This window comes from Macaca mulatta, chromosome 11 (genome assembly GCF_049350105.2).
Source record: "Macaca mulatta isolate MMU2019108-1 chromosome 11, T2T-MMU8v2.0, whole genome shotgun sequence".
NCBI classification, from domain to species: Eukaryota; Metazoa; Chordata; class Mammalia; order Primates; family Cercopithecidae; genus Macaca; species Macaca mulatta.
Genome location: NC_133416.1, coordinates 34,724,462 through 34,750,038, shown reverse-complemented (window position 1 = coordinate 34,750,038; position 25,577 = coordinate 34,724,462). Strand labels below are relative to the sequence as shown.

General features: G+C 40.9%; 1 protein-coding gene across 5 annotated transcripts in view; it reads right to left on the bottom strand.

Moving 5' to 3' along the window:
* The window catches only part of FGD4 (FYVE, RhoGEF and PH domain containing 4), a 266,934-nt gene that overhangs the window by 93,419 nt on the left and 147,938 nt on the right, over positions 1 to 25,577 (bottom strand). Inside the window, exon 1 of one of the 5 annotated variants that reach the window (XM_015151411.3) lies at positions 24,333 to 24,509. The exons of 3 other annotated variants lie outside the window; for them this stretch is intronic. In XM_015151411.3, the coding sequence (XP_015006897.2) occupies positions 24,333 to 24,423 (91 nt within the window). In that variant the 5' untranslated portion in view covers positions 24,424 to 24,509. Of the gene's footprint in view, positions 1 to 23,866; positions 23,948 to 24,332; positions 24,510 to 25,577 lie in introns of those variants that run through there. One more of the 5 variants, XM_028829400.2, reaches the window with a different exon arrangement.

Below are 25,577 nucleotides of genomic sequence, written 5' to 3'. Positions count from 1 at the left end.
TTTTGTACTCTGACCTTGGGTTGCTGACCTATGCTTGCTGGGTTGTAATACCTACAGGAATTCCTAGACATATGCTAACTGCAAATATTCTCAATTGGCCTCAGTGTTGACTGCATGTAGCTCCCTCGTTCCATCTGCAGAGGTTGCCACTATAGCTTAACTTTCCTTTATCTGTCTTTTTTGGCATTTCAATAGTCATGCACTAAGTCATGCTTTTGTGTGGTAGATATGCCCTATGATTAGGTTAAGGTGACTTTTGGCTACTATTTGCAAGACTCTGTTATAGGCTGTTATATTATATTTTACCAAATCATTCTTGAATTATTCTTTTGCATTTTAAGTTTGGACCCTCTCTTTGGCTATCCATTGCAAAGTCCACTCAGTTCTCTGATTCTTCGGGCCTGACCTCTTGCCACAGCGTCCATGAGCGCAGATCACATCTTTACACGGTCTTGCTTACAGTCTGGTTATACTGTCTCATCCATCCATGCACTGGGTCTCTAGCCCAGGAGATCTCAATGGAGTCCACCCTTTGGGATAAGGATCTCTTGGATTTAAGAGGGAAGACACAGTTTTCTAGGGTAGACGATCTTTATGGGAGCATATTGTCCATTAGGATAAACATACTTTAAAAAACCAAAACCCACTTTATTTGCAATTAGTTTTCACTGTCTCCTTAGTGTACTACAACCTGTGAGAATTACTTAGATTTGTCTTGCATGACTTTTGGCACCATGGATGGTACTTTTGAAGAACACGGTCAGGTATTTTGTAGAATGTCCCTCAAATTGGGTTTCTCTGTTATTTTCTCATTATGAGACTGTGGTTATGGGTTTGGGGGAAGAATATCACAGAGGCAATGCACCCATCTCACTTTATTATATTAATATCACTGCATGATAGCAATATGATTATCATGTGATGTTAACCCTGGTCGGCTGATGAGGTGGCATCTTCCAGGTTTCTCCACTGTAAAACATTATAAAACGTTACTCAACAGTCTTCTATCATAACTCCCAAAACTCCCCCATTTGTCCCACAGATTGCAGATTACATCTCCCATATGATAGCTAAAACACCTAGATTAAGAGATCAATTGCCTTTTTTTAAAAAAAGTCATTAAGGTTATAAAACTCACAGTTTACAACTCTCTTGCTAAGGGGAACGAATCCAAAGCCAGGAAATTCATTTGAGTGTTATTTCAAACAGCTCCCCAAACTTCTAAACCTGAATAACAAATTTTCTAGAAACATAATTATCAAGCCACAAAGGTTCTTCAAAAAGAAAATCTGATGAAGAGTTAAAGAAAGTTCCTTGAACCCAGGAACTGCACTTCTAGGACTCTCATCTACGCTAACAGCTCTGAACACGTAAAGGTAAATATAACACTATAGAACATATGCAGCAGATTGGGAAGATTTCTTAAATATTAATAATTGAGAGGTCTCCAAGACATTATTAAACTATAGACTATGTACAATATCTCAGTTTTTAAAAAGACTAAGATATAGACAAATGTATAGAAATGTACTGAAAGAGAGGGAAGATAACACACCAAATGTAACTTTGGGAATTGCAGATGGAGGTGAGGTGAGAGAATGAATGAGAATTTTCATATTTTGGTCTCTAATTAGCTATATCATTTAAATCTTTTATGATAAAAATGTATTTATATATTACTCATATTTTTAAAAATCTATGAAAGTCACAAAGTATACATACCACAGAGACTTTTAAAAAAGCATATCCCTGCTGGGCACGGTGGTGCATGCCTGTAATCCCAACACTTTGCGAGGCGGGCAGATCACCTGAGGTCAGGAGTTGAAGACCAGCCTGGGAAACATGGTGAAACCTTGTTTCTACTAAAAATACAAAAAGTAGCTGGGCATGATAGTGGGTACCTGTAATCTCAGCTACTCAGGAGACTGAGGTGGGAGAATTGCTTGAACCTGGGAGGCGGAGGTTGCAGTGAGCCGAGATTGTGCCACTGCACTCCAGTCTGGGTGACAGAGTGAGACTCCATCTTGGGGGGGGGGGGGAAAGCTTATCACTTACATTTGTACATCCATGTTCACAGCAGCATTAATTCACAATAGTCAAAAAGTAGAAGCAGGCCCGGAGCAGTGGCTCACACCTGTAATCCCAACACTTTGGGAGGCTGTGTCGTCCACCACCACGTGCAGCTGATTTTTTTATTTTTAGTAGAGACCGGATTTCACCATGCTGGCCAGGCTGGTCTCGAACTCCTGACTTCAGGTGATCCACCCACCTTGGCCTCTCAAAGTGCTGAGATTACAGGTGTGAGCCACTGCACCCAGCAGGAAATTCTATCAACAACATGGATGAATCTTGAGGACATACATAATGCTAAGTGAAATAAGCCAGTTACAAAAAGAGAAATACTGTATAATTCCACTTTAAAAGGTACTTAGAATAGTCAAAATCATAGAAACAGAAAATGGAATGATGATTTTGAGGAGCTGGGAGGAGGGGGAAAAGGGGGTTATTGTTTAGTGGGTGCAGAATTCAGTTTTGCAAGATGAAGAGTTCTGTGGATGACAGTGGTGAATGTATTTAATGACAGTGAAATGTACATTTAAAAATGGTTATGGCAAATTTTAAGTGCTTTCTACCACAATTAAAATTTTAAAAAATTTTAAAGCATACCCTTTGTTTAACCAAGGAAAAGTCAAGAAATATTAAGCTGTTCCTATCTCTGATAGGGCAAGAAACCATATTAAAGACTCTTTAAAATTAAAGCGCCTGGCCAGGCATGATGGCTCATGCATGTAATCCCAGCACTTTGGGATGCTGTGGAGAGAGGACTGCTTAAGATCAGAGTTTGAGACTAGCTTGGGCAACACAGCAAGACACTATCTCTACAAAAAGTAAAAAAAAAAAAAAAAAAAAAAAAAATTAATTGGGCATGGTGGTGCACACCTATAGTCTTAGCTACTTGGGAAGATTACTTGAGCCCAGGAGTTTGAGATTGCAGTGACCTGTGATGGCGCCACCGTACTCCAGCTGTAACAGAGTGAAAGACCTTGTCTCTTAAAATAAAAATTAAATATTGAAGTGCACTTGCATTAGTGCTTGGTTCTCATCTCCCACTTGCACCCACAATTTCATGCCTTCCACATGCTGAGATTATCCTACACTTAAATCTCCACTGCAGACCTCGCCCGCCTCCAGATTTACGCATACAGTTGCCTACCAGAATCTTCCCCAGTATGTCTGAGAGCCATCTCACTATCAACAGATTCATATCCGAACCCCTCATCACCCAACTCTTATCTAAAACTAACTTCCTTAAGGTTTTCTCTGACTCAAGAGCAACAACTCCATTTATGCATAGGCTAAAACCTTGGAAACACTCCAAATCCTCTTTTTCTCTCATACTCTACATCCTATCCACCAGGAAATTCTGGTGGCTCTACTTCCAAAATATTTCCAGATTTTACCATCTAGCATTATCTCTGGTGCTACTATTCCGGCCTAAACTACCATGATTTTTAACTGAATTATAGCAATAAGATCCCTGCTCCTTCCCTTGTTCCCAGTGCAGTCCGTATTTTCAAACCAGGACCAGAGAGACCCTTTTAAAACTCAAGTCAGATACTGTGCTTAAAATTCTCCAGTGGATCCACATTCTACTGAGAGTAAAATCTCAAGTTATTTGCAATGCTTTGTAAGCTCTATAGGATCTGGCCTTAGCCCCATTACTACTTTCACCTGATTGGCCACTATTGCCCCTTGGGCATTCCATTCCAGGCATGCTGGCTCCTTGCTATTCCTCCAACAGGCTGAGCAAACTAGTTGGTGCTAGAATGTTCTTCCCCCTGATTTTATTTTGAGGTTAATTGCTTTATCTTTTTAAAATCTTGGCTCAAATTGTATCTTGTCCATATGAACTACCCTGGCCACACTATGTAGTTTTATTGCTACTCCAACCCTACATTATAGTTTATTTTTTCCTGTAGCACTTATGGCTTTCTAACAAACTACATCATTTATTTTTTTTATTGCTTATTGTCAGTTTTCCCTGGTTAGAATGTAAGCTCCAGGAAGACAGCAATCGTGCTCCTGACAAATCCCAGGAATACCACCTGTCACAGGGTAGATGCTCAATACATATTTGTCAAACAAATGAATTCTGGAGACCTTGGGCAAGTTTCTCTGTTTGCCAAAATTCTTAGTTTCTATTTCATAAAAGATGTTTTCTAAATTCTGACAATATGGAAATATGTAGTTTAGAGCCCAACCTATATAAAATTTTTGATATTTCCATTTAAATCTAAGATCCAAAACATTCAAAGTTATTCTGCACAAATCCTCAATATTCAGTTTTTTTTTAAAAAAAGTTAAAAGCTACACATACCCAAATGATTTTCTTCACAACCCAGAAGCAGATTTGTAAGCATTTGGAATTGTGGAACTCTTCAGATGTTTGTCTTGATTAAAAAAATAGCAATGGTAAAAAAAAATCCCAGTTATTGCCTGAATGTTTGTTATTATAATTATTTTCATTTATCATTATGTTTTTGAGACAGGACCTCACTCTGCCACCTAGACTGAGGTGCAATCACAACTCACTGCAGCCTCAATCTGAGCTCAAGTGATCCTCCCTCCTCAGCCTCCTGAGTAGCTGTAACTACAGGTATGCACCACCACATCCAGCTGATTTTTAAAAGATTTTTGTAGAGATGGGGTTTCTGTTGCCCAAGCTGGTCTCTAACTCCTGGTGTGAAGCAGTCCTCCTCCCTCAGCCTCCCAAAGTTACGGAATTACAGGCATAAGCCACCATGCCCAGCATGTTTCTGTTTATTATTTTATTTACATTTACTAGGATCACTAACTTATATGCATTATAAGCTGCCAATATTTTAGACTCATCATACAATGCTACTTAAAATTAAAGAATGTTATACTGTCAGGTAAATCAAATGGCTTGAGGTCTTTTGAGTTCAAAAGTAATATAAACTCAAAATAAGACTTGAAGGGAGATAACTGCAGATATTCAATATTTCTAAGGGTCTCATGGTTGGATGACCACAAATATAAAGTGTAAAAAGGCAATCTTGACTGTTATCTTTCTTAAGCATATCAACAATGTGGCCATGCAGTTGACATAAATGTACAGCCTCTAAAGACAAAAATAATTTTTAAAACAATAATTTTCAGACTAGAAATATTTTGTTTTCCCCAAATTAGACTCCATATTATTTACTGAGTGCCTTTTGTTTGCTACCCCAAAAGGATGTAAAGGATAACACTAAGATTTCTAAAGAATACTATCGTCTGTGGCACCTTAAAAGTTAGAATTCTGTTAGAATGCAACCTGCTATGCTCGTCCTAATTCCAATTTTCAACAGGAGCTGATAAGACCCATGGCCATAGTACCTGTTATAAGAAGACTGCATACTGCTACAATAAAAATGTGGGCTCTAGAGGTCCAATACTCTGCTCCACCACTCTCGGGATGGTCATTTATTGTTAGAGACCATGTGTCCCCTGCACAGACATGTTGAAAGTGCACACTCCAGCCAGGCACAGTGGCTCACGCCTGTAATCCCAACACTTTGGGAGGCCAAGGCGGACGGAACACCTGAGGTAGGGAGTTCCAGAACAGCCTGACCAACATGGAGAAACCCTGTCTCTAAAAAATACAAAAAAAAAATTAGCCAGGCGTGGTGGCGCATGCCTGTAATCCCAGCTACTCAGGAGAATAGCTTGAACCCAGGAGGTGGAGGTTGTGGTGAGCCAAGATCGCGCCATTGCACACCAGCCTGGGCAACAAGAGCAAAACTCTGTCTCAAAAAAAAAAAAAACAAAAACAAAAAGGCACACTCCATGATGACTCCTGCACTGGGGCTGGCCAGTGTGCTCTGTTGTACCTTGGCATGCTGTTTTCTTAGGTGGAGACTGAACTTGCAGCAGGAAGGCAGCTCTCCCACACATATTTGCCCTCACTACTGCCTGAGTTCCATGTGATAATGGAGGTTCCCCTTTCTGCTGTGTTCAACTAAGAATGTTGGTTAAAGCCGGGAGTGGTGGTTCACGCCTATAATCCCAGCACTTTGGGAGGCCAAGGCAGGCAGATCACCTGAGGTCAGGAGTTCGAGACCAGCCTAGCCAATATGGTGAAACTCTATTTAAAAAAAAAAAAATGCAAAAATTAGCCGGGCATGGTGGCGGGCGCCTGTAATCCCAGCTACTCAGGAGACTGAAGCAGGAGAATCGCTTGAACCCAGGAGGCGGAGGTTGCAGTGAGCGGAGATCGAGCCACTGCACTCCAGCCTGGGCGACAGAGTGAGACTCCATCTCATAAAACAAACAAACAAAGAAACAAATAAAGATTACAGAAAGATCTAGCTATTTACAGTACACACATTACTGTGTGTCTGTAGTGATGACCAGAGTGGAAGGTGGCAGTAAAGAGAAACCACAATCAAGTACATGTGTCTTTTCTGCCTGCTTAAAAAGGCAATTCTATTGACACCATCTTGAGCTGGAGGAGGTTTGCAGACTGATGTGCTTTATCTGAAAATTGTTTCCAATTCAGCATAACACCCATTTCTTGGTTCCTTCTTTTCGAGCTAAGCATAGCCATATGGAAGAGACTGGGCAATAGATTTATTAAAACACCTTGCGTTATTGCTGTGCTGGTGGTGAGAAATGGGCCTGAGAAGTTGCCCATCCACAGGATAAGATAAATGCCGAATTTTTAAACAATCACATTTTTTTGCCAGAGCCTGAGAGTCATAATAGTTTTGAACTTTGATATCAGTGAACAGTGAAATAGTTTTGAGCTTTGACATCATGAAGAACTCCAAGCATATTACTGTGCAGATAGGCCTGAAAACTGATGGTATACTTTTCTGGTATGATCATCTGTATCAAAAGGCAACTCAAATGCTAGGTAACATGCACACTTAGGCAGCTTTCCTTGATCCCTAAAAGCATGACATTCAGCTGTTTGGATACCAATTGTATCAGTTATTGTATATCGTTAAGCATTAAATACAGTTCTACAGCAATCTAAACATTCTTCAAGTCAGCCCTGTCAAATAACCCTCATTTTCCTGCGGTCAAATCGTGGCTTTTCCATTTACTGATGATCAGCTGGGTGAATGACTTACTTTCCCTGTATTTCAATTTTGTCATCTATAAATGAAAAGTCATAGGATTCATAATAGTATCCACCTAGGTTGCTGTGAGGATTAAAGCAGTAAATTCTGGTGAGCGTACTACAACAGTAGCTAGCACATGGTATATCTAAAATAGTTATAACTATCGGAAATTACTAACACTTATGTAATAATGCTGCATGATGCCGGGGGAGTGTTCCTGAGTCTCTGCTCCTTCAGCCTCCTAAAGCCTCTTACTTCCTGTCTCCTTCTAGGTCTGCCCTGTCTGCTTGTATTTACCTCACAACTACCTGAGTTCTATTTTCTTACCACCCAGCACTTGCTCATGCTGGCTTTAGGACCTGCTGTTAGCTTCACTGCCCAGTGCCTCTGCTACTCTCTGGGATTACCAATCGACCATTCTGGATAAATTCTTGCAAAATCATGACTCTTGCAAACTAACATAATAATGAATTATTTACAAATGTATGGACCTTGTATATTAAGTATGACCCTCTTATTCAACAATGATGGTAACAGGATTAGTAATGATAAAATGCCTAACAACCGATATGCAGCTGAATTTACTGCAGGTAATTCAAGTCTCAAATAATTTAATCATAATTCTCCTCCAAATTATTTTCACAGTATTTCACATTCTTGTAAATGTGTGTCCTGGATTCTATAAACGTTTTTCATTTCTCCTCCATTTGACATTTCTTCATTTGCTATTATCACAATTGCTAGTTTTTGATAATTAGTTGTTTTCTGAAAAGCATGTTTAAGTATTTATGAACTTTTTGGCTTTTTTTTTGAGATAGGGTCTTGCTCTGTCGCCCAGGCTGGAGTGCAGTGGCACTGTCACAGCTCACTGCAGCTCTCACCTTACAGGTTCAAGTGATCCTCTCACTTCAGCCTCACAAGTAGCTAGGACGGCAGGTGCACCATCACACCCAGCTAATTTTTTGAAAAATTTTTGTAGGCCGGGTGTGGTGGCTCACGCTTGTAATCCCAGCATTTTGGGAGGCCGAGGCGGGCGGATCACGAGGTCAGGAGATCGAGACCACAGTGAAACCCCGTATCTACTAAAAATACAAAAAAATAGCTGGGAGTGGTGGCGGGCGCCTGTAGTCCCAGCTACTCGGGAGGCTGAGGCAGAAAAATGGTGTGAACCCGGGAGGCGGAGCTTGCAGTGAGCCTACATCGCACCACTGCACTCCAACCTGGGCAACAGAACGAGATTCCATCTCAAAAAAAAAAAAAAAAAAAATTTGTAGAGACGAGGTCCCACTATGTTGCCCAGGCTGGTCTCAAACTCTTGGGTTCAAGTGATCCTTCTTCCTCGCCCTCCCAAAGTGATGGGATTACAGGCATGAGCCACCACGCCCACCTACTTTTTAAAAACTCAATGTATGATTTTAACGTATCTCATCTGTATGCTGCTAAAGTGCTAACTGTTCTACAAGCATTAAGAATAGCCAATGATCAACTGCAAAAAGAGTAACAAAACCTATCAAGCTTTTACTTTATTCCATTCTTTGTTTTTTTCTTTTTTTCCCTATTTAAAAGTACTGAGTGATAACTCCTTAATTAAAAGTGCCAGGTACTGGGCTAATTACTAGAGACAGAAAGGCAAATAAGACACTATCTTCACCCTCAAGTAACTCATGGTTAATGGGAAAAGAGACATGAACAATTCTATAAATATCTGGAATGCCTGCCTTACCCCCACATCCATCCCCAGCCGACTGCAGCTGGGAAGCAAAGGCATCAGTCCAGGCACAGGATGATGAGACCAGAAGCAAGGCCATGCCGAGGGGGAAGAGAAGAGGAACACGGGAGACATGCTGAGGAGACAACTGGCAGGGGCACTAGCTGTAGAAGGCAGGGCCAAGGAGGAGGCAAGGATGACACTTACTTCGCAGCATTGCTAGTGTGACAGGGAAACAGTGCCTTTCACTTTAAGAATGCAAGAAGAATACTGTTTTGTGTGTGATGATTTCAGGAGCCAGTGAGGCGAGGCTGTCAAAGATGCAGTCTGTCTTGACATTCATTAGCCTCAGCCATCCCTAAACACACAGTGTGCCCTCATTTTTCAATCTCATTGTTACATTATTAGATACAGTCACTTTGGTACTTTCTTTAAAATTTTCATTATATTTTCATTTTAAGGGAGTGGGGAAAGCCTGTTTGCCTAATTCAGGGCCAATTATACACAAGCTCTGATCCATTCATTATGTTTTGTTGTTTGTGGTCTCACTTGTCCTTCTTCCTCTAAGAAGGGCTGATTTCCTGAATTCTGTTAATAGCAGCAACAAATATCAGCCAAGTGACTCAGATGGAGGACGAGGGGGAAGCACTCAACAAGAGCCTAGATAACTTTTTTGGGTGTTTGCTGGTTCCTTCCGAACCCCAGAGTTAAGAGCCAGGCGAAAGGTCACAGCAATGAATTCAGAGCACACGCCACAGGCCCTGGGACAACTTTTCCCTAACTGCGTTCTGTGGAGTGCTACTCTGACGAGAGGATCCCTCCTCTCTCATCACTCTTGGCCACATCCAGGATTCTGTATGAAATATCTGTTATTTGCCCAATTTTAAAGCTACATCTTGTATACTTACAATATTAATGGGCATATCAGAGGCTCTGACAAGCTCTGCAATAGAAAAAACCTGCTTAACTCTGAACTCAGTGTTTGTCTAGAAAACCTTTCCACCACATATTATTGTAAGTCAACATCCCATACAGCTAGTATATCTTGGAACATGTTTTGGGAAAAGCTGCCCTAGGGGCTCTGTCCCACGTTCCTGACAGTTACGTTTTGGCTGTTTCCCAGACTTTCCCATTGAAATTACTGGCACGTGCTTTTGACTTCTCGGTAATCATCTTGAGGTGCCCTCACGACCCTGACCTTGAAATCATGAACTCAAACTCCAACCTGCTCTTGGACCTGATCCCATATGTTCCCAGCCTTGAGGCTGCACGATCTCACGATGTTCTGACCACAAAGCAGCAGTGGGGCAGGACCCAGGATGCCTGAGTTCTATGCATGGAATCTAAAAATGGAGTAGTCCTCAGCCTAAAAAATCAGATGAAACCACATTCTGTAATTCTGCCAGTCCACTTTCTCTTCATTCTCTCCACCTCCCTCATTTCTCTCAAATGCAAAATCCCACAACCTAACAGACTTGGAGGCATGCAACTTAGGAACCACAGGAAATCTCCAAAGGAATTGGTTCTTTCCTTGAAGTGGTTATAAAATAAATCTGCATGCTGCTTTAAGTACGCGAAGCAAGTATCGTAATAATTACCAATACAGAGAATAGTAATATGGAAATGCAGAATAATGCATGCACAGTTTTACTTCATTGAGACAAGTATCATAAGATCTCAGAATACAAAAGCAAATTTCTGGCCTGTAATTCTAAGTAGTGAAAAGATGTTTTAGCCCTTTGCTTTGTTACCTCCTTGTGGGTTTAAACTCTAAGATCAGACAAAACACTTCATTTGATAAGAAGCTTGCCTTCACACTGAAGACCTATAATCCAAATACCCCTCACACACGGACGCCCCAACAGGGTACTAAGGTATGCTCCCTGGAAAAAAATAGTTTTCAAAATGGCCTTGTCTCAACTGATTTGTTCTCTGGACACCAAGACAACTCCGTGTAAATGCAATGTAACATATGGGCTTCAGGAAAGGACACACCGATCCTGAGACATGTCCTTCAGTAGCATAATACTAAAAAGTATTTATCCTGAATGTCACAAAAATATTAACAATATAACTTAAGGCCGAGTGCGGTGGCTCATCCCTGTAATCCTAGCACTTTGGGAGGCCAAGGCGGGAGGATCACTTGAGGTCAGCAGTTTGGGAACAGCCTGGCCAACATGGTAAAACCCTGTCTCTACTAAAAAATACAAATAAAAATTAGCTGGATGTGGTGGCACGCACCTGTAATCAGAGCTACTCAGGAGGCTGAAGCAGCAGAATCGCTTGAACCCAGGAGGCAGAGACTGTAGTGAGCCAAGACTGCACCACTACACTCCAGCCTGGGCAACAAAGTGAGACTCCGTCTTAAAAAACTTGGGATTTCATACTGCTTTAAAACTAATGCAAACTTGCTTTTTAAGTATTACTACTATTCTTACTACTGTTAGTAATACTGGTAGAAATCATATCTAATAATACTAAGTGTTTATTGTGAGCCAAGCACATTGTGCACGGCACCTTATATGCATTATTTTATTTACTCCACTCAAGAATACTATGATGTAAAGTATAGCAGGCATTTTTATGTCCATTATAAAGATGATTAAGAGGTGGTAAGTGGTTAGGCTGGTGTGTGTGTGTGTGTGGGCGCACGCACGCACACGTGTGTCTTTATTTTTTGTTTTCACATGCAGACAGGCTGGAATATAGTGGCATGACCGTATCTCACTGCAACCTGAAACTCGTGGGCTCAAGTGATCCTCTCACCTCAGCCTCCCAAGTAGGTGGGACTACAGATGCATGCCACCACACTCAGCTATTTTTTTTTCTTTTTTCATTTTTATAGAGACGGAGTCTCATCATCTTGCAGAGGCTGGTCTCAAACTTCTGGGCTCCAGTGATCCTCCCAAAGTGCTGGAATTACAGGTGTGAGCCACCGTGCCTAGCCTTGCCTGATATTAAATGTCGTATCTACATGTGGTTTGTAAGCAATTTGTGGACACAGATTCTAGCTATTGATTCTTTGGCTTTCACTCAGCAGGTACACAAGTGACTGCAGCTATTTGCCCTAATTCTGTGCCTTTATTTCAGCCAAGATTATGCAACTAGGAGCTTCAAAATACCCAGGGCATCAAACAAATCAATTTAAGAAATATAAGGTAAGAAGAACACGAGTCTCGATTTAGCATAACTCAACGGACATCAAGACAGAGTTCCAGATTACCTTGCCTGTTTCCAGCTTTGAATCACTTACCACCTCTTCAGCTCTGCAGACTCCTGACCTTCCTCTTTTCCTCTTGTTCTGCTCCCCATTTCTGACCTACACTTGCTTCTCAAATCGAGGCTGATGAGGCCTCCCCATTGTAGACTCTTTGACATTCTCTCTGGAAACCAGTGGGCACACTCCCATAGACTCACTCTATGCTAGTCTAGTCCTACTTCCCTCTGTGCTCTATGGCTGTAGTTTCTGCTGGGCCTGACCCAAACCTCCTTAGGGAGACGTCAGAAAAGTGCTCACAAGGCACTGTCACATAGACAGCACACCTCATTTCACCTTTGGCATCCCTAAAGAGTGGGACAGATACCTGCACACTATAGGTAAATAAAAGTAGGGTTGGTTAAAAGTAGCAAAGCCATGAGTCACAACAGGGCTTTTAATTCCAAGGTCACTGCTCTTTCCACCACAACCAAGGGCCCTGTTGTCAGGTCAATATCTGTTTTGCATCAGAAATTAGAAATGGGTTCATGTCTGGGGTGGTGGCTCATGCCTGTAATCCCAGCTACTTGGAAGGCTGAGGCGGGAGAATGGCTTCAGCCCAGGAGTTTGAGACCAGCCTGAGCAACATACTGAGACTCTATCTCTTTAAAATAAGAAGAAGAAGAAAAGAAAAAGAGAAACGGGCTCCTAATCTGGGGCCGTACTTCTAACATTTGGGTGGCTGTGGGAACCCATTAGCATTTGTTTAATTTTGCTAAAGAGTCTACTGGCCACACATAAGTACAACAAAGATCTTAGGTCCAAATGAATTGAAATAAATATTGTTGTGAGAAACTAACAACATTCACAAAAATAATTAAAGACAGTGTATCATAAAACAGATTTTAAGAAAAACTTTCAGATTTAAAATGAATTCTTAGAATCTGTTCCAGGAAATTAAGATAATTATAAATGCCCTAGGGCAAATTCAGATCTTTAATTCGCTTGAAGAATTCAGCAATTATACCCTGCTACAGACTTCAAGCATTTCCTCTCCAAAGCTGGAATATGTGCCAACTGTTTCCCCTACTGGAAGGGTTAGAAGCAACAAAAAAAGTTAAGAGCTGACTAGATATGAATTCAACAAGCACTCATCTAACACCTTGCAACACAGGGCACTGTAACAGTACCAGGAAGTAAGGCACCACGGGGGACCAGTAACGTCTTCAACCTACTCTCAAGGAGCCAACTTTCCAGCGGGAAGATTCAAACAATCCTCAATCAGGGATCTGCAGCCTACAGGTCACAGGCCAAATCCAGTTTCTGTCAATAAAGTTTTACTAAAATACACATTCATTCATTTACATAATGTGTGTGATGCTTTTTACTATGTTAGCAGAGTTGAGTAGTTGCAACAAAGACCATATGGCCTGCAAAGCCTAAAATCTTTATAATTTGGCCCTTTACAGAAAAAGTTTACAGAACTTGACCTAAATAATCAAGGCAACAAACTATGAATTACTGCTGTAATTTTCCAGTTTTGGTTGTGTCCCCAGCTAGTGGTGTGACCTTGGGCAAGTAAAAACCTCTAGGTTTCTGTGAACTCATTAGCAGCACCATACACAGTTGATCTAGCACATTTTGGCTTATAACCCACTCTGGAATGTATTTAATAAATTCACAGTGTTGTATGGTATAATCTTTAGTTTCTTACCGTTCTAAACCCTGCATGCCTACCACGTGATTGTGTCAGTTGTTTTCCTATTTTAAGCAAAAATTATCTCCCCAACTATCTCTACTGCATGTAAACCAGTAGACCAGAAGGGGTTAGCCACCTTAAAAAATCATGCTTCTTGGTCAGTAGTTCTCAACCATGACTACATTAGAATCATCTGTGGAACTTTAAGAAAGAAAACTGCAGTACCTGGGTTGCACCCCAAACCACTTAAGTCAATCTCTAGGGTGTGAGACCCACGTATCAGTGTATGTTAAAGCTTCCCAGGCAATCCCACTGTGCAGTCATGGTTGAGAATCACAGTGCTTAGTGTTATTAACAGGATTGGATCAAGTTAGTATTTACAGTGGAAGCTATATGAAATGAATTCCATAATTTTAAGCTGGTAAGCTAAAGTTCACCAAAACACCATGAAAATTAATTTTAATAGTAATTTTTTTTTTCTTTTTGGAGACAGAGTATCCCTCTGTCACCAGGCTGCAGTGCAATGGCACGATCTCAACTCACTGCAACCTCCACTTCCCGGCTCAAGCAGTCCTCCAGCCTCAGCCTCCCAAGTAGCTGGAACCACAGGTGTGAGCCACCATGCCTGGCTCATTTTTGTATTTTTTTGTAGAGACGGGATTTCACCATACTGACCAGGCTGGTCTCAAACTCCTGAGTTCAAAGTGATCCACCTGCCTTAGCCTCCCAAAGTGCTGGGATTACAGGCATGAGCCACTGCGCCCAGCCAAAAAAAATTTTTTTTTTGTTTTGAGACAGAGTCTTGCTTTGTCACCCAGGCTGGAGTGCAATGGCACCATCTCGGCTCACTGCAACCTCTGCCTCCCAAGTTCAAGTGACTCTCCTGCCTCAGCCTCCCAAGTAGCTGGGATTATAGTTACTCACCACCATGCCCAGCTCATTTTTGCATTTTTTGTAGAGACAGGGTTTCACCATGTTGGCCAGGCTGGTCTCGAACTCCTGACCTCAGGGGATCTGCCCATCTCGGACTCCCAAAGTGCTGGGATTACAAGCATAAGCCATGGCGCCTGGCCCTGGCTAAATTTTACTAGTAATTATTTAAGTTCATAGCACCATGTGACTCTTGTTTAAGTCATGGCCAGTACTTATGTACAAAGTATGAAGTCCTCTTCACAGGTAAGTAACAGTAAGATTATCTGATTTTAGAATCCATTTGTGACATAATAAAAATATATATACTTGATCTTTGTCTCTGGTTTCTGACAAAGGGCAGTACTTAAATCAAAATTTCCGGCTGGGTGCGGTGGCTCACGCCTGTAATCCCAGCACTTTGGGAGGCTGAGGCAGGTGGATCATGAGGTCAGGAGATCCAGACCATCCTGGTTAACACAGTGAAACCCTGTCTCTACTAAAAATACAAAAAATTAGCCAGGCGTGGTGGCGGGTGCCTGTAGTCCCAGCTACTCGGGAGGCTGAGGCAGGAGAATAGCGTGAACCCGGAAGATGGAGCATGCAGTGAGCTGAGATGGCGCCACTGCACTCCACCCTGGGGGACAGAGCGAGACTCCGTCTCAAAACAACAACAGCAACGACAACAACAACAACCTCTTGTAATTTTCTAAGTGGTGGGGATAAGAGGAGCATCTTTTGTTCCTAACAGAGAGTTCTTAAATCTCTTGACGCTTCATAGGTGGAAGAAGCCTCTTTTGTTTTGATGAAACGACTCTTGGCGCAACCCTAGGTAGCCTCAGGATGGTGTTGGTTGCCAGAAAGATCAAGTAATGATCAGAAGCATAGAACTTTCAGACCCATTCCTCCCAACTTCTGGAGAGGGAGAGGGCCTGGAGACTGAGTTAATAATTGATCACGTGCACATGATGAAACCTCTAAATGACAAGGATCAGAGAGCTTCCAAGTTGGTGAATACATCCATGTGCAGGGAGGGTGGCCTACCCTAACCCATGGGACAGGAGCACACAAGATCAGGAATCTTCTGGACCTCACCTTATGTATTAATCTCTCTTCATCGGACTGTTCATCTATATTCTTCATAGTATCCTTTATAATAAACCAGCAAATGTCAGTAAAGTGCTTTCCTGAGTTCTGTGAACCAATCTAGTAAACCTGATGAGGAGTTCATGGGAACTTCTGATTTACAGTGAATGAGTCAGAATTATGGGGTGCATGAGACTTGTGACTGGCATCTAAAGTGGAGATAGTCTTGTGGGACTCAGCGTTTCACCTATGGGATCTGAAGTGAACTCCAGGTAGAGTTGAAGAACTGGTTGTTGCTGGGAGGAAGACCCTCCATTTGGTGTCAGAGGTGTTCTCTGGGTACAAAGAGATAATATCAGAAACAACCTAGGCATCCCCTTATATGAAAAGTCACCAATCAGGAGCCTTGAGAAATCAAAAGTAAATTATTTATGGCCAACAGAAGGCATGAAAAGCTCCTATACAAGGAGAAACTTCTGTAACAATGAAATCAAAATTTTTATTGACTTCATAAAGTGTGAAAGAAATAAAAACAGATGTAGGAAAAGAACTTGAAGGGCAAAAGTTAGCCTTTTTCTAAGAGCTGTAGCCAACTCATTTATTCACAATGTCTGGTTTATAAATCGACCAGATTCTTGGCTTTTCCCGTGCTTCTGCCCACTGCCAAACTATTTTCCATTTATTCACAACAAATTTATCTGCAGGTCCAGAGAGGAGAAGAAAATCAAACTGCCTAATATTTCATAAGTTTTCACAAGGAGGCTGCTAAAACCAAATAAAATTGCTTTTAATTATCTCAATCATAAGTAACCAAGGGTGAACAAATGTTTCTCTTCACAAAAGGGAAAATAGATCCTTTTCATAAGCAAATTCTTCCTGACATTGTTGTTATTAATTTTGTACTACTTTGCTGGTTTATTTTTCTAAACTTGATTTCTCTAAATCTGAAATCTAGTGGCCAAAACATCCCAGCCTAACACTATTTCTGTAAACTAATTTCTGTAGACTTTATCTGCTTCAAACTACCTCAGCCTCCTGTGTTGCAACACTTTGTTTTGCAGTTACCAACACTGCTCATTCAACTTTTCAAACCTGTATTTTGCTTCATGGCAGTAATAGATAAAATGAACACTGCTAAGTAGGAAAAACTCCTCAGGACCAGCCAGTCACCCAAAAGCTGCTACTTTAAATGCACCAACACTATCACTTGTTCCAAGGTCAGGATCACCCAGACCTGCGGTGAAACGCAAGGTGATGTTTATCTGGGAAGTACATTTTTTTTTTTCTGAGGAAAAAAGCAGGGTGGATTACTAAAACTAGTAGTTGAAAGGTCAAATTTTTGACATGATTATTTTATGACTGTGGGAAAGTTGCTTAACTTCCTTATAAATTAGAGAAATATTTTTACTGCTCTACTGACATCTCTTAGGCATACAGATCAAAATTCTTCTTTTTGATGGTTGGTAATTTTAAGAAAAACTTAACAAATTAGGTGACTCTCTAAAAAAGGCTTGGTGATACCCTCTAGTCTTGACTCTCCTCTTTATTTTGATATTCTCTCTTTAAGAAAAATATTACTGGCCAGGCACGGTGGCTCATGCCTGTAATCCCAGCACTTTGGGAGGCCAAGGCGGGTGGATCACGAGGTCAGGAGATTGAGACCAGCCTGGCCAACGTGGTGAAATCCCATCTCTACTAAAAATACAAAAATTAGCTAGGTGTGGTGGCGGGCGCCTCTAATCCCAGCTACTCAGGAGGCTGAGGAAGGAGAATCGCTTGAACCCGGGAGGCGGAGGTTGCAGTGAGCCAAGATTGCGCCACTACACTCCAGCCTGGCAACACAGTGAGACTCCATCACAAAAAAAATTACTATAAACCCCGTTTTACTAAACATTTAATATTTAGTAGCTTACAAAGTTAAGTATTGGCTTTCCTTACTCCCTGCTGCAGAATCAGACTAGCAGGCCTCACATTTTTTCTAGACCCAGAGCACAATAGCATTGTGTGTTAGGCTTCTAACAGTGTAGGGGATTGTTTCAGTGATGCAAAACTTAAAAAGCAAATACTGCTTCTAGCTTATCCATTATTTCCTATATTTTTTTCTGGCTGACAGAAGAAAGAAGTTAGGAAGAAAAGAAAATGAACCAGTTAATCAAAGATAACCAATTTTCCAATTCTGAATTTTTAAATTGCATTACATAAGCCATATTTGGCTACATCTAATACAATTTTTCTCCTATAAATAAAAAGGTTGATGATTTTATTCATTCAGTGATATAACCAATTTTACTACTCCCTTGCTTAAAATTATTTAATGGAACTGCAAGGCCCAGTGGGGAGGGGGAACCTCAAAACCTCTAGTTTGCATAAAGGACCCTTCACATTAAGACATCAATCTCACCTGCAATCCCAGCACTTTGGGAGGCCGAGGCGGGTGGATCAACTGAGTCGGGAGTTCGAGACCAGCCTGACCAACATGGAGAAACACCGTCTCTACTAAAAATACAAAATTAGCTGGGCGTGGCGGCACATGCCTGTAATCCCAGCACTTTGGGAGGCCGAGGTGGGTGAATCACCTGAGGTCAGGAATTCAAGACCAGCCTGATCAACATGGAGAAACCCAGTCTCTACTAAAAATACAAAATTAGCCAGGTGTGGTGGCGCATGCCTGTAATCCCAGCTACTAGGGAGGTTGAGGCAGAAGAATTGCTTGAACCCTGGAGGCAGAGGTTACGGTGAGCCAAGATCACGCCACTGCACTCCAGCCTGAGCAACAAAAGCAAAACTCTGTCTCAAAAAAAAAAAGAAAAAAAAAAGGTGTCAATCTCCTCAAGGGCCTAATATCCATCTACTCGGAACTATGCGCCCTAACGCTCTAGCCACATTCCCATCTTCTCCATTCCTGGAAAACGTGGTTCTCTTTTCATATGTTTCTCTCCGCTTTTGCATACGTTAGTTCTTTCAGCTTAAAAAACAGAAAGTCTTTGTTTAAACAAATTCGTCAATATCTAGTTCCAATGTTACCTTTTTTGATGAAATTTCCTGGAATCAATGAAACGTTAGTTGTTCCTCCTTTTCTATTCTTCAAACATATTTTGTACCTCTCCTATGACATTTCCATAGTCATTGCTTTTAGAGGAGTATGAGGGAGGCAAACTTAAACCTCCTTGAAGATAGAGGTACTGAGTATAGTGAATACAGTTACATGTCCTAACCCTAAGCATGTCTTGTTACCATTCTGTATCTAAATGGTCAATTTTAGATAAAAAGTTACCAGAAATACCTTTTTTCCTTGATATTTCTTATTTTGCTATTTTATACTCTAAATTTGTAACTCTGATGGAAATAAATAAAAAAAATTTTACTGGGCAATATTAGAGAAAAACTTGCTATTTCTAATAAATCAGTAACTCTACTGATAGTCATTAGGGGTCTTACATTTATAAAATAACAAAATTATTTTCAAGCTTTGAATAATTTCTTTTTGCTATAGCCAAAATTGATTCCATATTTCTAAGAAGTCATGTAATCTAATAATGCATAATTACTATTCAGATCAAGTATATTATCAAATAGCAAACAGCAGTTCACAGATTTTAACTGTGCATTTGGGGAAGGGAACTTTTTTTTTTTAATGTTAACTGTTGCTACAGATTTTAAAATGTAGGTCAATTTCCAATTATCTAAATTTGGAAATAAACTACATGAAGTGTAAACACACAAATAATTCTTACACTTTAATTCATGTACTGTTTTTCTTTCTTTCTTTTTTTTTTTTTTTTTTTTTCCCTGAGACAGAGTTTCGCTCTTCTTGCCCAGGCTGGAGTGCAATGGCGTGATCTCAGCTCACCACAACCTCCGCCTCCCAGGTTCAAGTGATTCTCCTGCCTTAGCCTCCCAAGTAGCTCGGATTACAGGTGTGTGCCACTACGCCCGGCTAATTTGGTATTTTTAGGAGAGACGGGGTTTCTCCATGTTGGTCAGGCTGATCTTGAACTCCCAACCTCAGATGATCCACCTGCCTAGGCCTCTCAAAGTGCTGGGATTACAGATGTGAGCCACTGCACCTGGCCCATGTACTGGTTTTCTATTCCACATCAAGCCTTATAGGAACTACTAAGGAAACATTTCTAAATTATTTTTTATTCAATCTTTTTACTTTTCCTATCACCCTCCTACAAGAGTATTTCAAAGAGTGAAATGACTTAAATGTAGGAAGAGAAAAAACAAAAAGAGGGGCAAGTACATCATTAATACAAAACATTAAGTACCTCTTTTTTATTTATTTGTATCTTTTTATTTTTTGAGACAGAGTCTCCGTCTCCCAGGTTGGAGTACAATAGCACGATCTCGGCTCACTGCAACCTCCGCCTCCTGGGTTCAAGTGATTCTCCCGCCTCAGCCTACTGAGTAGCTGGGACTACAAGTGCGTGCCACCATGCCCAGCTGATTTTTTGTATCTTTACTAGAGACAAGGTTTCACCATGTTAGCAAGGATGGTCTCGATCTCCTGATCTCATGAGCCGCCCTCCTCGGCCTCCCAAAGTGCTGGGATTACAGGTGTGAGCCACCACGCCCAGACTAAGTACATCTTTAATAGCAAAAAATCTTGGCCACAATTTTCTCCATACAGACAGTGTCACTCCAAATTTTTTAGTTGCACACCCCAAAGCTTCTCCCTCATCTCTTTTCTGTCTTACAACACAGCCCATTAATTCATCATCCAAAATCATGTATGGGCTCAGCCACAGATTCCAGTCTCACTAACCCCTCCTTACTTTATTTGTTGATTGAAATGTATTCAATCAACAAATATTAACAAAGTACCCAGTACCTACCTATTAGCTACCTTTCTAGACCCTAGAAATATAGCAGTGAACACCACAACAACAACAACAACAAAAAATCTGTACAACATGCTAAATGGTAAAAGTGCTATGAGGAGCCAGGCACAGTGGCTCACCCCTGTAATCCCAGCACTTTGGAAAGCCAAGGCTGGTGAATTGCTTGAGCTCAGGAGTTTGAGACCTGCCTGGGCAACAAGGCAAAACCCATGTCTCTACTAAAAATATAAAAATTAGCCAGGCATGGTGGTATGTGCCTGTAAGTCCTGGCTACTATGGAGGCTAAGGTGGGAGGATCGTTTGAGCCTGAAAGGCAGAGGTTACAGTGAGCCAAGACTGCGCCACCACATTCCAGCCTGGATAACAGAAAGACCCTGTCTCAAAAAAAAAAAAAAAAAAAAAAGTGCTATAAAGAAAGTACAGCTAGGTGAAGGAACAGGAGTGCTGTTAGATGAGAAGATATTATTATATCCTATATACAGGGAGGACAAGGAGGTCTCACTAATACAGTGTTAGCTGAGTAGACATGAAGGGAATAAGGCATAACATATTTTGAGGATTAGCATTCCAAGCAAAGTGTAAACACTACAAAAATTCTAAGGTAGAATCACAGTTGATATGTTCAAAGAGAAATAAGGAATACAACATGGATAAACTAGGGAGCATATTTGATGCTGAGGTCAGAAAGTTAAGGGGGTAGGGATAGGGGCTAGAGAAGGTAGGGCCTTGCACATCATTGAAAGAACAGGTGATTTCCTTTGAAAGAGATGGGAATCCACTGAAGGACTGCGAGCAGAGAAGTGGCAATTATCTGCCTTTCGTTTTTAGAGATGCACACAGGCTGTTAGGTAGAGAATGGACTCCAGGAGGTCAAGGGTAGATAGGAGACTAGTAGAACCAATCCAGGGGAAAGCTGTGGGTAACCTAAAGCAGGGCAAGAAGCAGTAGAGGCAATAAGACATAGTCAATTTGATAGATCTTGAAGCCAGATTTGTTGCCAGATTGTATGTAAGAGAAAAATGACTCAAGGAAGACTAGGTTTTTGGGACTGAGCATAAGAAATAATAACTGCTTTATGATCAGGCACGGTGGCTCATGCCACCAGCACTTTGGAAGGCCGACTGGGCGGATCACAAGGTCAGGTGATCAAGACCATCCTGGCTAACACGGTGAAACCCTATCTCTACTAAAAATACAAAAAATTAGCCGGGTGTGGTGGCAGGCGCCTGTAGTCCCAGCCACTCAGGAAGCTGAGGCAGGAGAATGGCGTGAACCCGGGAGATGGAGCTTAGCGCCACTGTACTCCAGCCTGGGTGACAGAGTGAGACTCCGTCTCAAAAAAAAAGAAAAAAAAAAAAGAAAGAAATAACTGCTTTATAATGGCATGGAAAAGACAAGACCACAGTGACACAGTCTTTTATTTTTTTGTTTAAATTTAAAAAAAAATGTGTGTGTACTTATTCTCTAAGAAGGTGAAGGACCCATTTTCGCCAGGCCAAATTTATTATAATAACCACCATGTAGAATGACCAAATTCTATGATCAACACTATTTTTCTTCTCATAAGTATTTTCCTTCTGCCTGCTAAAACATATAACCAACTAACTGTGTCAATTCGCCAGGGAATAAAAATGGAAGGACCTGTTCCAGCCAGAGCTTAGCAGGTGCTGTGGTGGGAGATAAATCAGAGAACACACACAAACCAGGGTGAAGACATTTATAAATGTACTTCAGCCAATAAAAATTAGCTTGTTATTTTATAAAGATAAAAGGCGCCTATAGTAAAGGTTATCAGAAGGTGGCTCAGGAAGTGGGCAGGGATGGTCTACAAAACATCTAAGAAAATGCCTTTTTATTTTTGAAATAAATGAACTCAACTTTTCCTTAGATTATTCCAGGAACCTCCTATCTACTCTTGACCTCCTCAAGTCTATTCTAGTATCTAAGAAGAACCGATTAAATTTAAATCTTAATCCTAGTTTGCAGTTCAGGTTACACGTACATTTGGATGTTTATTAAATGAATACCAGGTTATCATCCTTCCAAAGAACTGCATAATATTTCCTATTGAGTCATTCATCATACTCCATCATATTTCATTTCTTTCACATGAAAGGAGTTTGCCTGAAAGCATAAGCTTTAGAAAAAGAAGTTTTTTCAGGTCATTTAAAAAAGATAAAACTGTTGTAAATAACATGTGCACTAAATACGCATATTTACAATTTTTCTTAGATGATTTAACAAAATTATCCAGTAGTGTAGGCAGGAAGTGCTATATTACTATCTTCTCAGTTTAAAAACCTAAAAAGGAACTTAAAAAGCCCGTACTGTTGTAGTGGCCACTCTCTAAAGGGTGCTGTCCATTAAAGCAGAAAACAAGAGCCAACAATTTCTCTATGTTTGTCAACATTGACCTCTCAAGCTTCATCTTCCTGTTCTAGAAGGATTTTCCTCCCTAATTAAGAGCTGCCTTCCAGGAGGGAATACTGTCTCTCCAATCATCTCTAACTAAAGATGAAATGAGAAGGAACAGAAGCTATTTCAGGAAAAAGAGAACCTAAAACTTCACTGCTTGGGGTGAGAAAACACTTTCCTTTTGCAGCATTTTAAAAAATTTATTTCATATTTAGAGTATGATGGTAAATTTTGGAGAGATCACAAGACCTCCAAACTTGATGCAAGAGTGGTAGAACGCCTGCAAAAGAATTCAGCCTTCTGCCTGAGTGACGGAGGGAGCAGGGGCAGGCATGGACTGGGCTGCTTAACCCTCCCGCAGCTACTAGAACCTGGGAACAGAGCCAGCTGTGCAGCTGCAGGAGGGGCGCCTCAGCTCTCCCGAGGCAGTGCTGTCACCAACCCCAACCTTGGGCTTCCACACTCAGCGTATGCCCCTGACACTCAAGGAAGGAAAGAGCCACACCACCATCAGAAAGAATACTGATAACTGTGAGGGCTGCCGGTTCTAAGTTTTAGTTTATCTTGTTCAGCAATGCAGACATTTTTCAGCGAGGCTTATATCCAGTCAAAAACGAACGGAAAAATAGATAAACAAAATGAACCCATTTCAGCTATTAAAAATATTTTTAGCAGACATTTCCCGTCACATGATTACATTTCTATCACACAGTAGAATTACACTTCTATTTCAAAGACTCAGTTTCTCATTAATATACTCTCTACAACATTCAAAGAGACCACAGTGGCTTACTACTACTACCACTAACAATTTTTAAAAAACAAACTCGTGCCTATCTCTACAATGTTGTCTTTTATGGAAAAACAAATAATACTTACTCCCCTGAACTTCACCAAAACAAGACTGGGATGGTGGGAATTTTTGTTTGTTTTAACAGAACAATGCTCCATGCAGTAGCACTAGAAAAAAGATTAGTAATAAATATTTCTTAACATTTGTTCACACCAGAAATGGAAGGAAAAAGAGAAAACTGTTTCTTTCTTTCTCTGTATTTCTCCCCTCAGTGACTGAATTTCCAAACTTTACTTATGTTAATAAAAATAAGCCAGAGGAACATAACTATCAAACACATTTGTATCTGGTTAGCCCAGAAGAAGCCTCCAGGAGAGTCAAACCCATCAATAGCATATATTTTAATCCTGAAGTTGAAAACCAATGTGAGTTCTATTAACTTTAAAATAAAACCAAACTCTGCCACTTTTACATCCCGCAGCATGCCGTGTTACAAAGTGACCCACGCTGGGGAAGAAAAAACTATATCTACTAGAAAATGAAACCACTTACCTTGATCAGTGGACATGATTTCACATATACTGATAATTAATCTACTCTGGTTTAATAAAAAGATATTTGGCTTTACTCTTTTAAAGTTCATGTGATAAAATCTCACTCCTGGCTGTAAAGCCTCGGGGAGGCTGAAGATCACACAGGATCTGCCAGGAGCTCAGACCAATGCACTATGACTTCAGTGCATTCTTCGAACTTAACTGCCCAAGGACCACCTCATGCAAAACATGCCACACCTCCCCAGAGGACGGACTGCTGCAGCGCACTGCATGAGACGGAGTATATGAGCACAGAGAGCCTTCTATTTATCAAAGTAAAGTAAACAACTGAGGCACATGGAACCTTTAAAAGCGTTCAAAGTACAGCTGGGAATAGGGTGATTTCTAAATGGACTAATGCCTTAACTATTAGTAATGCTCTAAAAAGCTAACGGAAAAACAGTTTGTTTCTATTTAACAGGGCTACTGCCCTGGACCAAGATGTTGGTTACAGATTCATGATTCACAAGCTTAAGATGTTAAAATCTCATTTTGAATGACCTCAAATACCATTTTCCCATTTATGTTTTCCTTTCCAGCACAGCTCATTGATTTCAGTGACTAAATAATACAGAATTAATAACTACTACATACATATTTCCTAAGGAAAACAAGCTGTATATGTTATTTCAAAACATAGTTTAACTGGTAAAATATTTATTACTCATTTTTATCTGTCTTTATAATTTTACATACTGCAATCAGTACATTAACAATTTCCCACAGCCTTGAAAAATCAGAAAATGTCAGATTAAAGCCAGGCACGGTGGCTCATGCCTGTAATCTCAGCACTTTGGCAGGCTGAGGTGGGTGGATCACCTGAGGTCAGGAGTTCCGAGACCAGCCTGGCCAACATGGTAAAATCCATCTCTACCAAAAATACAACAATTAGCCAGGCGTGGTGGGGGGTACCTGTAATCTAAGCTACTCAGGAGGCTGAGGCAGAAGAATCGCTTGAACCCAGGAGGTGGAGGTTGCAGTGAGCTGACATTGCGCCACTGCACTCCAGCCTGGGCGACAGAGTGAGACTCCATCTCAAAAACAAACAAACAAACAAAAGAAAATGTCAGATTAAAATATTTATAAAATCATAATGAGTTAACAGGCTACAGACATTCTCCCTCACTGGGGAAAATAACCTCTCCAACCCCCTCCTCTCTGGTGGTTCCCTCTCTCTAGTGTGCACTTGAATCACCTAGTGGGT